Below are 13,887 nucleotides of genomic sequence, written 5' to 3'. Positions count from 1 at the left end.
AAAAGTTGACATGATGATGGAGTCTCCCGTCGGTCCGACAGATGAGTAGGCAGGCAGGCTTATCTGTCGGTGTGTGTCCTCATATGGGAGAAGAGGCCGATTCTGGATGCGCAGCACTTCCCACAGGTGTTGCAAGGGAAAACGTCTCCAGAAGTTGAGCCCTGCTTCCTTTGCTCACGCTTCTCCTTAATGGCCAGCGTTCTCTTGTTTTCAAATGTCTCTATGCCACTAGAGCACAGCACCCTCCAGTGAGAGCGATCAAGAGCATCAGTTTCCCAGGAAGCAATGTCTTGTCACAGGCTTTGAGGTTTGTCTTCAAGGTGTCCTTAAAGCGCTTGCAGGGTCTTCCAAGTTCATGGTGGCCTTCCTTCAGCTGGCCATACAAAAGCATCTTCGGGATCCTGCTGTCTCTCATGCAGACGTATCCTGTCTAGCGTAGCTGGCACTGGATCAGCAGGCTTTTAATGCTGGGCAGGCTGCTCCTCTCTAGGACCTGGAGGTCAGAGACCCTGTCTTGCCACTTTATGCTGAGGATCTTTCGTAGGCATCTCTGGTGAAACTGCTCAAGTTGTTGAATGTGACAGTGATATGTCATCCATGTTTCACAGCAGTACAACAGGGTGGCCAACACAACAGCTCTGTAGGTTTTGATTTTGGTGCTGAGCCTGATGCCTTTATTGTTCCACAGCCTGTTGTTGAGTCTGCCAAAGGCAGAGCTGGCCTTGGCGATGCGCAGCGTCACTTCTGCATCAAGGGCTCTGTTGCTGCATAGGGTGCTGCCCAGGTAGCAAAACTTATTGACTGACTTGATCTCTGTGTCATCGATCTTGATTGCAGGTGGGGGGGAGGCACTGGCGTTCTGTGAGTTAGGTGGTTGGTACATCGACTCGGTCTTGCTGAGGCTGATGGTGAGTCCAAAGTGCGTGCAGGAGGTTGAGAACCTGTCCATAATAAACTGCATGTCCTCATGGGTGTGTGCAGCAAGCGCGCAGTCATCAGTGAAGAGGAACTCTCTCAGCAGTGCCTCAAACACCCTGGACCTGGCATGGAGTCGCTGCAAGTTGAAAAGTTTGCCATCTGTGCAAAACTGAATGTAGATGCCCTGGTCACAGTCTTGGAAGGCATCAATCAGCATGGCAGAGAAGAGAATGGAGAACAGTGTGGGTGCCAGGACACAGCCCTGCTTCACTCCATTTACCACAGGGAATGGATCCGACATGTCAGTATTTTCCTGTACTCTCGCCTGCATGCCATCATGGAATGATGCAATCAGCTGGATTAGGCTCTCTGGGCAGCCAAACTTTAGGAGGATCTTCCACAGTCCGTGGCGGTTCACCGTGTTGAAGGCCTTAGTCACGTCTACAAAGACCATGTGGAGCTCCTTGTTCTGCTCACGGCACTTCTCTTGCATCTGGCATATGGCAAACACCATGTCACATGTTTCCCTGCCTGAGCGGAAGCCGCACTTTGCTTCAGGGATGACTGTGTTGGAGACATGGTCAACCAGTCTGTTCAGTATGATGCAGGCGAAGATCTTGCTGGTGATGCAGAGGAGAGAGATTCCACGATGGTTATCACAGGATGTTTTGTCTCCCTTCAGTTTGTAAATGTGGACATTTGAAGCATCCTTGAAATCCTGGAGGACCTCCCCTCTCTCCCAGATAGACTGGAACAGGGCGGTCAGCTTGTCTGTCAGCACCTCGCATCCATACTTGTAGATGTCAGCCTGGATTCCATCCGCTCCTGGTGCTTTTCCTGATGTTGTCAGCTTCAGGGCCTTCTTGGTGGGAGGGGCAGCTAACGAGTCATTGACTGGTAGCTGTGGGAGGGCTGCAATTACCTCATCAGATATGAACGAGTCCCTGTTGAGGAGCCTGTTCAGGAGGGTGTTGAAGTGCTCTGCCCAGCAGGCAAGGATGTCTTTCTTGTCTGTCAGGAAGGTGGTCTGGTCCAAGGCTCGGACAGGGGTTGATCCTGTGACACTTGGCCCATACACAGCTTGGAGACCATCATGGAAGGTCTTCATGTCGTGAGCATCAGCAGCAGTCTGAAGCTCTTCAGACTTTCTCTCCCACCACGTGTTCTTCATCTCATGCAGCCTCTTCTGTATGAGCTGCTTGGTTTGCAAGAACTGTTTCTCCTTCCTCTGGCAGTCTTTATTGGAAATGTGATCCTGATGCCATACATGCAGTGTGTTCAGGAGCTTGGAGATTCCAGAGTCGCAGCTGCTGCTGTGTACACAGCATCTCTAAAGGTGCTCCATACCTCTTCTACATCAGTCGATGCAGGAATTTCTTGGAGAGCTGCTTGGATTTGCTGCTGCAGCATGTCTTTGGTGATAAGGAGGCAGTGGATGTTCAGTTTCCTAGGGGGTTTCTGCCTGGCTGGTTGGAGCTTACGTGCAAGTCTGATGTTCATCTTGCTGCATACCAGGCGATGGTCCAACCAACAGACTGCTCCTCTCATGCAGCGTGTAATGGAAATATCACCTCTGTTCCTCTGCCGGACAATTGCATAGTCCAGCATGTGCCATTGCTTGGAGTGGGGGTGCATCCATGTGTTCTTGTACTTGTCCGCTTGTTGGAAGAGGGTGTTGGTGATGGTCAGTCCATGCTGCGCACAGAGAGAGAGCAAAAGTAGTCTGTTGGAGTTGCATTTACCAGTGCTGTGCTGTCCTAAGACTTTTGGCCATGAGGAGAAGTTCAAGCCAACGCGGGCATTGAAATCCCCAAGGATGATCAGCCTGTCCTTTCTGTCTACCGCTGGAATGGTGCAGCTGAGCTCCTCGTAGAAGGCTTCTTTGATGTCATCATGATTGGTCATCGTCGGGGCATCAGCTGATGACTGTGGAGAAGCAATCCTTGGACAGCTTCAGACACAGGGTCATCAGCCTATCGTTTATACCACATGGAAGGCTGTCAAGCTGTTGTGCAAGTTTGGTTTGTATGGCAAAGCCCATGCCTGAGGTTCTTGGGGGTGCCATCTGGCTTCCCAATGCAGTAGAAGGTGTAGCCCCCTCCAACTTCCTCCAGCTGGGTTTCACCCGCAAACCTGGTTTCACTCAGGGCTGCTATGTCCACCTGGTAGCGATCAAGCATTCTAGCAATGAGCGCTGTGCGTCTTTCTGGTCTGTTGTCTCTGTCTAAGAGGGTGTGAACATTCCAGGCACCGAGAATCAGGGCATGACTCCTGGTTCTTTTCTTGTTGTTTTTGACCGCTAGTGTTGGATGTCCAAGTAGGTGCGGTTTCCTACTGGGTACTAGGTGAAGCAGGCTTTGTTTAGGGATCCTTTTATCCCCATGTGGGGAGAGCAGTGCTCTCCCTAAAAAGGGCTGCTCTGACACTGTGGGAGGATACGGGCGCCGCATCTGCCCCAGTCTACAGTGGATTACCATCACCCCACAGCTGCCTGCGTGCTGCGTGAGTAGGAACTGCCAGCAGCATTCTCTGCCTGTCCCCGTTACCATTTCTCTATCACTGCAGGGCTTGGGAAAGCTGGGTGTTGAAGGGTTAGCTTGTTGTTCCGACATTAGCCTGGTTGCCTGACCAGCACAGGTGACTTTTTTTTAGTGAGGAGGAGTTCTGCAGTCCCTTCCCCTCTCGCCTACCGACGCTCACAGTCCCACAGGTGCAGATACTGCCATGTGTGGGACAGCCTCGGCAGGTGCAGGTTTTTTCTTTGGAGCTCCGTCTCCTAGGAGCACTTCCAGCCAAGGATAAGAGCTCCCCCTGCCCTTTGGTCATCCTCTTTCGCCTTCACAGCCGTTGGAAAAGGTTTCCTCCTCCGCCTGGTCCATCGTTGGGAGACTTCACATGTGGCAGGTAGTACTGGGTTACATGGTACCAGTAGCAAGGGCTATGCCCCTGACCTGACCTCCTGTTAAAGGATAGACATAATAGTATACTAAAAGTTGACATAGACATATAATAACAGTATGCAGTTCACAGTACTTTGAGTTAAGATGTCATATTCCATGCTCATACACTTTGGCATTTATTTTCAGTCATACATCTGATTATCAATTACTGTTATTTAATAGCTGGATTGACACTGGAATAAAGCTGCATTTGGTTCTTTTGTTTTAAATTTTGCCTGAAGGTAATCCCTCTCCCACAACTCATGTGGTATCAGGTCTGATTGGAGGGTTTGCTTGTTTCTGAAAAGTTCACAGTCATCTGCATACAGAATGGTCTGAGATGATTGTATAACACCAGGCAGATCATTTTTATGATTATGCCACAAAGAGCGGTTCAAGAACAGTACAATATATGGGGACTCTTGACATGTTTACCTGGAATAATGTGTCCCTTCCAATAAAACCTGTGTTTACCCATTTCAGATCCAGTGTTACAACCATTGCACTGTGCAGAGCTAAGCATCATTGCATAATAAACTTTTTACAACTCTAAACTTTTCACTTAAGTTGAGATTTTGCTCTCTATGAACCTGCCAAGATGTTCAACTGGATTGGCTGTGTGAACCTGGTCATATGCAGCAGACGATGTTTCAGCAGTCAATGTTTTCTTTTTCAAATGATGTCCAAGGTCAGTTTGTTGACTGTTACTGACATGTCTGTTGTTGCAAAGAATGTGTGGCTTGACAGAGAGACAGAGACAGACAGAGAGAGAGAGAGAGGGAGAGAGAGAGGTGAAGCTACCAAAAGGAAAGTTACTATGGAGGTTCTATTGAAGGCAAATGAGGCTGCTAAATGTTGAACAGGTTTCAGTTTGAAGGTGTTGTCAAAAGTGTACAGGCTGATCCACATATGTCCCAGTACATCTGCTTTCAAAAAACAGAAAGAAATAGCTGATGTCTAACCTACATGTTGACACCCCACCCCCACCCCCCAATGCTGGTCAGGCTTTGAAAGCCTACGAGGTATGTATAAAACATTAAAACTGAATTGAAATAAAATGAATAAACAAAGAGGTAAACAAAATGATACATTATATATAAAAATGAAAGATAAGTAGAAGATAAATAATGGAAAAGCTTTGAGAGCCTACGAGGTATGTATAAAACATTAAAACTGAAATGAAATGAAATGAATAAACTAAGAAGGAAACAAAATGATACATTATATATGAATGAAAGTAGAAGGTAAATAATTGAAATAGAATTGCTGCTGGGTCCCATTTGGTGCAGGCATATTCTATGACTGGGTGCTTCAGTGCTTTGTAGCCTTGGACCTTGATTGATATTGATCACTCCTATCGTCAGGTGACAGTGCAGAAAACCCACATTTTTCCCCACCTTAGTCAAAATTGTTTTGACATGTTTGAGACACCAAGGTATTTAGAAGAGTGCCAATCTTTAGTTCTGAGCGATGACCTCGTTCTTTGAAGGGCAGGGAAAGCAACGTTAGAAATTCTCAGAAAGTTTGGTTCTTCTTCTTCTTCTTCTTGATGTAATGCCCACAATCATCAGGTTGATTATTTTGGCATCTCAAGACCAATACAGGATGTCTTCTGAATCCATTCATGTATATGCTAATACAGACTAATATATGTATAATATATGTATTTTTTGTTGTTGTTTTCAAAAAAATGTGTGTGTTTTTCCAGACTGTGCAATACCATGTCTGCTGGGAAAACTGTTTTTAGCAGATTTTAAACTCCAAGCAAGTACTTTTACTGTTGTTAAGGCAATATGTAGATACAAAATAGTAAATTCACATCAATTTCGTTGGCATTGACCAGTTCTGACATAAACATATGAATGAAAAAAGGAAAGGATAAAAGAGAAGAAAAGATATAATTGAAACAGTACTTATATATTGAGGGAAGAAGGAAAGAGAAAAAAGACTGGGCAGTATGAAATGACATGAAATGTTTTGTGACAACAGTCAAAAACAGTGACTTGTTAGATATTGTGGACATTAACAAATGAAATTGATACACACACACACACACACACACACACACACACACACACACACACACACACACACACACACATATTTTTAAGAAAAAAAAAAGAGAAAAAAAAGTCTACAATGATTTGTGTGATACCATTACAGTAAAAAGACTCTCATGCCTCGAGGCGAGCGGAAATATATTCCTCCGCGTTCCATGCATATCCTGATTGCGCAGAACCATCACATACAGAAAAAGGGAGAAAAAGAAACGAGAGAAAACTTAGAACATAGACTAAGTAATCTGGGTGTTTTGAAAAGTCATAGTGAAAGCTAGCGTTTGTGTTTTGAGTGAAAACAAAAGCGCATAATTTGCTAAGTCATGAGAACGGTTGCCATGTTCGATAGATCGTCCATGTGACAGTGGCGTTGTAAGAAGACTAGGTGGAACCGGTGTTTTCACGCTATTCCGTTTTCATTTTGGACTTCGGTAAGAACGTACAAACAGCTATCAAGTGTAAAAGTGTCAAGTGAGCAGTTTCAACGTTGGCATATATTTGTGTGGAAATTCTCCTGTCGGACACGAAGGTAAGTTTGTCAATGCAGAATTCGACGAAGGTTTGGGCTGTGCCCGCCATGTCGCAGTGTCTTTGGTTTTCTGTTGAAGATCTGTGTCGGTTTGTTGCGTTATATTTACGTTATATGTAGAGTTGATATTGCGTTACGAAAAAATATTTTAAAACTAGGGAGTAAAGTAGACTTAACTAATTTTGTATGGAACAGCTATCTGACTAGTCAAATTTTAAAGATGAAACCGGTCTGTCCTCGTTTATTTGTCTTTTTTGATAGTCGTTGAGAGTTCAGACACTAGGAACGGATTATTGACGATTTGTAAATACATATATATGAATAAATCGGGGTTAGAATCATTGTTTTGAACTAACTAGATTTTATGTTTGATATTATTTTCGCACGTGCTTTTCGCCAAAGGGATGGGGCCGTAGAAGGACGTTCTATCTGGAGCGGAAGAAGATGGCGGCGCTCATACGGACACAGTTTACACTTCAGTGATAGTTCTTATCTAGACTGTCACTTGTGTTAGTCCGTAACTCTAACAGCAACGAAAGCATGCACAGTGCGAGTCGGTAGAGTTAACAGTTGGTGAATTTGATTTTAGTTTAGCTGTTTTAAGATTTTACTTTTGATAATCGCGTGCACGACGTGTTAGCCTGCTGACCCAGAACAGTACGTACTGGCTTTCGAGCACACACATACAACCGAATATTCAAAAGGTTTCTCGGAGTTTAATATTAAATGAATGAGTAAAGACGCCAACCGAAGTCATGTTTTGTTTAGATGATAATAAAAGTTGAACTGATCCCAGAAGAACATACTTTTTTTGTTTTTTGTTTTGTTTTTTGTTTCTGACGAGTGTGAACTTAGTCTTGCACAGTTGCAGTCACACCGCGTTGCCAAGACAAGGATTCAGCTGTTTTTAGATTGGTGATTAGATTTGGTCATCATCAGACAAAAGTTCTGCAAACAATTTTAAAATGTTCTGAAGTGTTCTTGCAATATAAGAAATGTTGTGTTGCCATTTCAGTGATTTGATTTTGATAAAATTTTAGCTGATTTTGACACATTTAGGTGTAGATCACTCGATGCAGTTATTTCTGTTATTTATTTCCATGTTGTTGCTTAATACCATCAGCAAATATGTATCTCAGGCAGATTTATTTAAAATTCAGCATTTATGCTCTTGCATGCATATCCGTCAGCCCCAAATTGGATAGGATAAAATGTGGATATTGCCATTGCATGGCACTTGGTTGGTATGTGTTACCACTTTCTGAATTATGTATCATAAATGAAAATAGTACAGAGTGCCTGAAAGAAGACGATAAATTAATTTAGTCCAGTGTGTAAAGAAGAAAATGTTTTGCTAAAAAAAATTGGAAAAAAAACCCTAATAAGGTGGGCATCAAATTGGTAGCAATCCCACATTATTGATGTATAATTTCTTCTAATGGTGCATGGATCTGTTTCTCTGCAGCTCTCTGATGTGCTGTTCTTGTTCAATGTTTGTAATTTAATTAACTCATTATCTTTGCTTTTTGGTCCCACACTTTTGTTAAATAAATATGTTGGGAAACAAATTGAATGAAAGCATGCTACTGCTTTTGTTTCTCTGTTGTCTCATGCAACAAAAATGCTGGAGATGGTCAACCTTTTACATTACCTGAGATAGCTGTGTGTATCATTGAATACAGTGGTACTGTTACCTGTACAGTGAATACTAATGTAATGTTTTGTTTCTGTTTTCAGATTTTCGTGATACCAAAGTTTTGAGATGATCTCGGATCAAGAGACATCTGATTTGAACAATAGTGTGGCTGTAAGTGAGATAAGATTATTTCATTGCCTGTTTCTTTTCTTCTTTTTTTATATCCAGATTTAGATTTTTAGTTACTGAATTAAATGTGTTTATTTATTCCGAGATTTTTGGGGGGAGGAGGGGGGAGGTCATGGGTGTAACTAGTTTTAGGAGTTGCCACAGGCACAGTAGTATACAATCAACCCATTTGTTAGGCATAACATTGTAAGCTGGTTGACATTGTTGAAAGGGGCCATGGGAGGAAGGGGAAGGGTGGGGATTGTTAGGCTGTAGAGTGTGGCATAATAGCCAGTCAGCTGTATTGTTGGAACATTGTGTGCTGTCTTCTTTGTGGTAAAGCTGGGCTGTGTTGACATGTGGACACACCTTCCTTAGTTTCTGTATGTTAAATTGTTAACACCCTACTCCCACCCCCACCCACAATTCTAAACACCTTTGAAAACTAAGACCTTTATCTTGCCTTTAACTATATAAGCTAAACCCCAACATCCCCCTTCCCAGACCACAATGTGAGAACTGAGATCCTTTGTATGCATCACTGCAGTTAGCGTATGGCAACTGCATTTTTAATTATCTCAGACTGTGTGACTGAGCAGTACGATTTTAATTACTTGAACTCTTTTTGATGTCTTGATGACTGCAGTGTTCAGTTTCTTTTGTTTATTGTCTGGTTTACACCCCCAGAGAGACCCCATGGCTTAACTTGACTGGGGTGTAATTATAGTTTCTATAACGAAGTCATTTGATTGTTTTTTATTTAGTCAAGCCTACTGTATATGCTTGTTACTATTTTTAAAGCATTACCTACCTAAGTACTTTAAGTTTCAATTCTAAGGATTGGTTTGGGAAGGAGGTGCTTTTTGATATATGTTTTGGAGGTGATTATTAATTATTATTATGTGCATTTACGCCTAATCTTGAAAATAAGCCATAGGCATTTACAAATAGAACACATAAATTATGTAAATATCAAAAAGGAAAAATTGTACACCAAACATTGAAAATTATTCATCCCCCCCTCACCCCCCCTGCCCCCCACCCTCCTCACACACACCCACACCCACAATACACACAAGCACACGTGTACACACACACACACGCATCATAGTACATAATCGTAAATAGTACACAATAATAAAAATGATCAAAACTCACTCAAAAATAGTCATTTTAGTTCATACTGGAAAGGGATAAGCTGTTGAGAATTAGTCAGGAGGGGAAAAGATGGGTCTTTAGACTGGATTTGAAAGATTGCAGCTAAGATGAGTGACGGAGAGGCTGAGGAAGTTGATTCCAAAGAAAGGGGGCTTGGAATGAAAAACTGCGTTGGCCATACATTTTGGTTTGAGCAGGGGGGATCCTAAGCATACTTGTGTCAGAAGAAGAGCAGAGTTGGTGAGAGGGTATGTAAGGATGAACGAGATCAGAAAGATACTGTGTATGAAGGAGAGGAGAGACGTGATCAAATTTACAGGACCGAAAGACAAGACGAGCAGCATAGTTCTGGACTTTCTGAAGCCTAGCAATGTCTGCAGCTCAGAAAACGGGTTTGGTTGTTCAGACAAAATCTTATCAGAGATTTATGCCCCAAATTTTAGGAACAAAACAGAAGTTCATGCAGTTGACTGCCAAAATTTTACATATGTATAAGAAATAATCTTGATATTTTCTGAAGATGTGTGGGTTCATTTGAAATTGAATTTGTGAATGTTTTGACTGGAGTTTGTTAAACATTTAAGAACAATTCAGAATAATCAGTGTGATAAGATTTTGTTGATATTTATTTATTTACTTTATTATACTACTTTATTTTCATTGGATATATCCCATTTGTTCCTTGAAAGCAGTCATGAAACAAAAATCATGTGGTTTATTCTTGAGTATCAAAATTGGGTATTGTCATGATGTAACTTAATAATGATGATGGTATGATTCATAAATGCTCGATATTGTTTATAAGAAAATAGATGAAAGTTCTGTGATATATCATATACTAATTAGTCTCTAATTAGACCTCTGAGTCTGATGCATTAAACATTATGATAAATATTAAGAAGAAAGCATGAAACATAGTCATGCGGACCTATGCTCAAGAACAGCTAGTAAAAATGAATTCAAGTGTCTGAGCCAAGAGAAAACAAACTAACACAGGGGATTGAAATTACAGGTGGAGTGTTGCAACTTGGTGGTAAGCCATTATCTTGGAAATAAATGAGTATTAGAGCTGATCTGAAGGAGGTGAATATGGTCTGTTGGAGGAGAAGAGAAATGGGGAGCTTATTCCAAGCAGATAGGCCAGAGACAGAATGGTGACCAACAGTGGACTGTTTGAATCAATTATCAAGTGATGTTCAGGCGGGGTGGATTGATTGCTGATCAGAGAGAGCAAGATGGGGTGTACTGTGTAGAGGTTGAGACAGTCATAAAGATAAGGGTGGGTAATTTTATTTATACATGTGCAGTAGGGAGTCATGATTTTTCATTTTAATGAGTTTTGTGATCAGATCTTCTTTTTCTAAAGACAAGTCAGGCAACCCAATTTTATATATATGTACTGAAGAGTTGATTGATCAAGAAGGAAAACCAGACAAAGAGGTTTTTAACAGTTGAGGCAAGAGAGAATGAGAGAAAAAAACAAGCATAGGTATGGTGTCAGTAGACAGGTGTATATATTTCTACCGACGCTGTCAGTAACTTGAATAAGAAGAGTGTAAAATTCATTTTTATTATTCATGTTGATTAGAACTAATGGCTTGTAGTTGTACATGTTTTTGTGTTGACAGGTGAAAAAGATCAAGTCTGGATTAAACCCTGATGCTGAAACATTTTTCTCCAAAAAAGCTGATATTTCTACTGCTAGCACCAATTTAAAGACTGCACATGGTAAGCTTTTTATGAAATTGGTTGTCTTAACCAGGGGTGATGCAAGAGGTTAGGTGTTAGAACTAGATGGAAGCCAGCACCTCAAACAAAAGGAAGAATACATACAATTTACGTACACATCATATTGTCAATGCAGGATTTCCAGAGGCTTTTGCCTTCATGTACATCTTTAGTTTTAGTTTATGAACTAGGCAGAAACTACTTTTGACAGGTTCTGTGTATTCTTTTCTAATATTTGATGAAGAATTATCTCTAATTCAGTAATTGTTCAAATTACTTAACCAGAATATTTCTCTCATCACAAACAGTTGTTCAGTCTGCACACTCAGACATCATTTAGTACATTACAGCACAAGTTAAGTATAACTTGTCCATGATTTCTTATATTGTGGATCTGAATATAAATATGCTTGACAATTCTGCAGGCAGGGTAAAACTAACCAGAAGGAAGGAACTTGTGTGTGTGTTTTTGTTTTTTTTGTTTTTGTTTTGTTTTGTTTTTGTTTTGTTTTTTTGCTGCCCCATCATCTGCACCATTTCAGTGGCATTACTCCCACACCGCTCATTTAGATTCCCCCATACATGGCCACACCCGGGTTCGTCCGTCACAGTTCCAGCGTCAGCAGTCCGCAGGGAACCATCGATGTTAGTTCGCCAGGAGGCCACACACCAGAGGAAACCCTGCACTGCTGCTGAGTCACTTCGGTGGTGTTCAGTGGTGCCTTTTCTGATTCAACGTACTTAGGACACCACCTACTAAGACCCCTGCTAACGACAATAATGGCTTAGTCGCGGAGCCAGGTTGAGTGAGCGTCCCTCCCTGAGTGGAGACCGCCGCCACATCCATCAAACAACAGCCCCCACATGAATCTGCCAACACTGAAGACATTGATAGGACTCACCCCAAGCCCAGAAGTGGAGGGGTATCGAAACTGAGGTCACCATGAGAGCAGGGCATGAAAGGCCACAGACTTTGAGACTTTTTTGTTTATATTGATGATGATGGAGGAGGAGGAGGATGACGATGATGATGTTGATGTTGCTATGGAGGTCCTTTTTTGGTTTGGGACTGCGTGACAAGGCTGTACTCTACGCTTCCTGTCATAATGATATCCTGGCATTAACCAGGCCTGAGAGATACAGACACTTGCAGTGTTGGTCAGCTAATTTGGGAAACACACCCAAAGACGTATCCTTGAAGTGGATGACACTTGACTGTGTGGTCCCAGTCTTCCCATTTAATTACACATACTTAACCGTGACCCACTAGTGCAGACTCTGGCAGGGGTCTGACATTTCTGTCCTGTGCAAACTACTATCCGCCTATGCGGAGAAAACGACTGTGTGGTCCCAGTCTTCCCATTTAAGTCCACAGCACACTCAGCTCTGGGTGGGAGCCGGCCATGGGCCAAAAAACACACCTCCACTGGGATTCGAACCCGCGTCCTCCCAGCTGTCAGTCCGCGACGCTAACCACTTTGCCACGGTGGCTGGTGAAGGAAGGAACTTGTGTTTTGCATTTCAGAACCATTGACAAATGGAGATGTGAAAGCAGACGATGCAGGGGGTGGCTTGTACTCCCAAGACTCCCCTGTGTCGGCCAGCCCTCCTGCTCCCACGGGGCCCACTGGGGAGTCTTTGGAAAAAGAGGGTCAAGAAGCTAACCCATCTCGGTCTATTGACGCAAAATCCAGGCCACCTCAGCCTGTGGATACAGTGAGCGGCAATCCTCAGGCTGAAGCAGATTCTGCTATGGAGAAGGCAGAAGCTGCAAAGCCAGCTGAGGCCTTGGCACCTGTGGAAAGAGCAGAGGATGCTTCTGTACAAGGTGCAGAGGCTTCCTTACCCTGTAAAGATCATTCTTCTCAGTCTCAAGATGCTACATCTTTGGCTGTTGTGGATAATGGCCCAGGTATGCTTGATTCATTACGTTGGAGAGACATAAGGGTAGGATAGAAAGGGGGTGAAGATGGTGGAGAGATGTGATTCATGTTAATTATAAAACTATGGAAACTATTTCCTGCGCATAAACAGTGTCTGTTCTTCAAATGATGAGTACTGTAGCAAATAAAACATTCTCAAAGATAGAATATAAGTACTAGCAATGGGTTGCGAAGAGATGACATCACGTCCTTGGCAGCGCATGCCATCCGCTATCATGTGGAGGTAGAAAAAGAAGCGGAGACTGTGTTGACATTGAGTCAAGACCATGACTTCATACCGCGGCATAGTCGGATGCATACACAAAGAGATGAGGATGCCAGAATAGGTCATGCTAGCATTTATTTTAGAATACCCACAGTCAAGACAACCTAGGGAGAGATCGAATGTCCGCTAAATTGTGGAAACACGTCTGCGAGAATGGATTGTGCTGATGAACAGACTTTCAACACTGTCAAGCCACACCATCAAAGGTATGTGTTGTACTGTCTGTTATGCAATATAATGGGTTGTCAGTTGCAAGCTGTGTTTGGTGTTTGATGATTTTATTAGTGAAAATTGAATTGGTAAGCATTATCGAGTCATCAGTTGACTGTCCCAAGTTCAAACAAAGAAAAAGACCAAGCAGCCTAATGAAAGAATATTTCACAGTCTCACAGATTTAAAGAAAATACTGGTTGATGTGATACGGTGTATATTTCAAAACACTACATTGCCATCGATTCAAAATTGTAGAATTACTGTGTTGTGTATGGCACTTGTGTGTGTTTGTGTGCGCGCGCACCAGATTTGTAAGAGACTGATAAAAGATAT

General features: G+C 42.5%; 2 protein-coding genes across 4 annotated transcripts in view; one reads left to right on the top strand and one right to left on the bottom strand.

The window, feature by feature from the left end:
* LOC143292602 (uncharacterized) overlaps window positions 1-13,887 on the bottom strand; it is a 204,591-nt gene that overhangs the window by 44,285 nt on the left and 146,419 nt on the right. The gene's annotated exons all lie outside the window — the stretch shown is intronic.
* The window catches only part of LOC143292601 (uncharacterized), a 57,399-nt gene continuing 49,591 nt past the window's right edge, over window positions 6,080-13,887 (top strand). For all 3 annotated transcript variants that reach the window (XM_076603053.1, XM_076603052.1, XM_076603051.1), the window contains exons 1-4: window positions 6,080-6,443; window positions 8,181-8,250; window positions 11,034-11,133; window positions 12,659-13,045. In XM_076603053.1, coding sequence (XP_076459168.1) covers window positions 8,206-8,250; window positions 11,034-11,133; window positions 12,659-13,045 — 532 coding nt within the window. In that variant the 5' untranslated portion in view covers window positions 6,080-6,443; window positions 8,181-8,205. The remainder of the gene's footprint in view (window positions 6,444-8,180; window positions 8,251-11,033; window positions 11,134-12,658; window positions 13,046-13,887) is intronic.

This window comes from Babylonia areolata, chromosome 18 (assembly GCF_041734735.1).
Source record: "Babylonia areolata isolate BAREFJ2019XMU chromosome 18, ASM4173473v1, whole genome shotgun sequence".
Lineage (NCBI taxonomy): Eukaryota > Metazoa > Mollusca > Gastropoda > Neogastropoda > Buccinidae > Babylonia > Babylonia areolata.
This window is presented reverse-complemented; position numbering and strand designations above follow the sequence as displayed.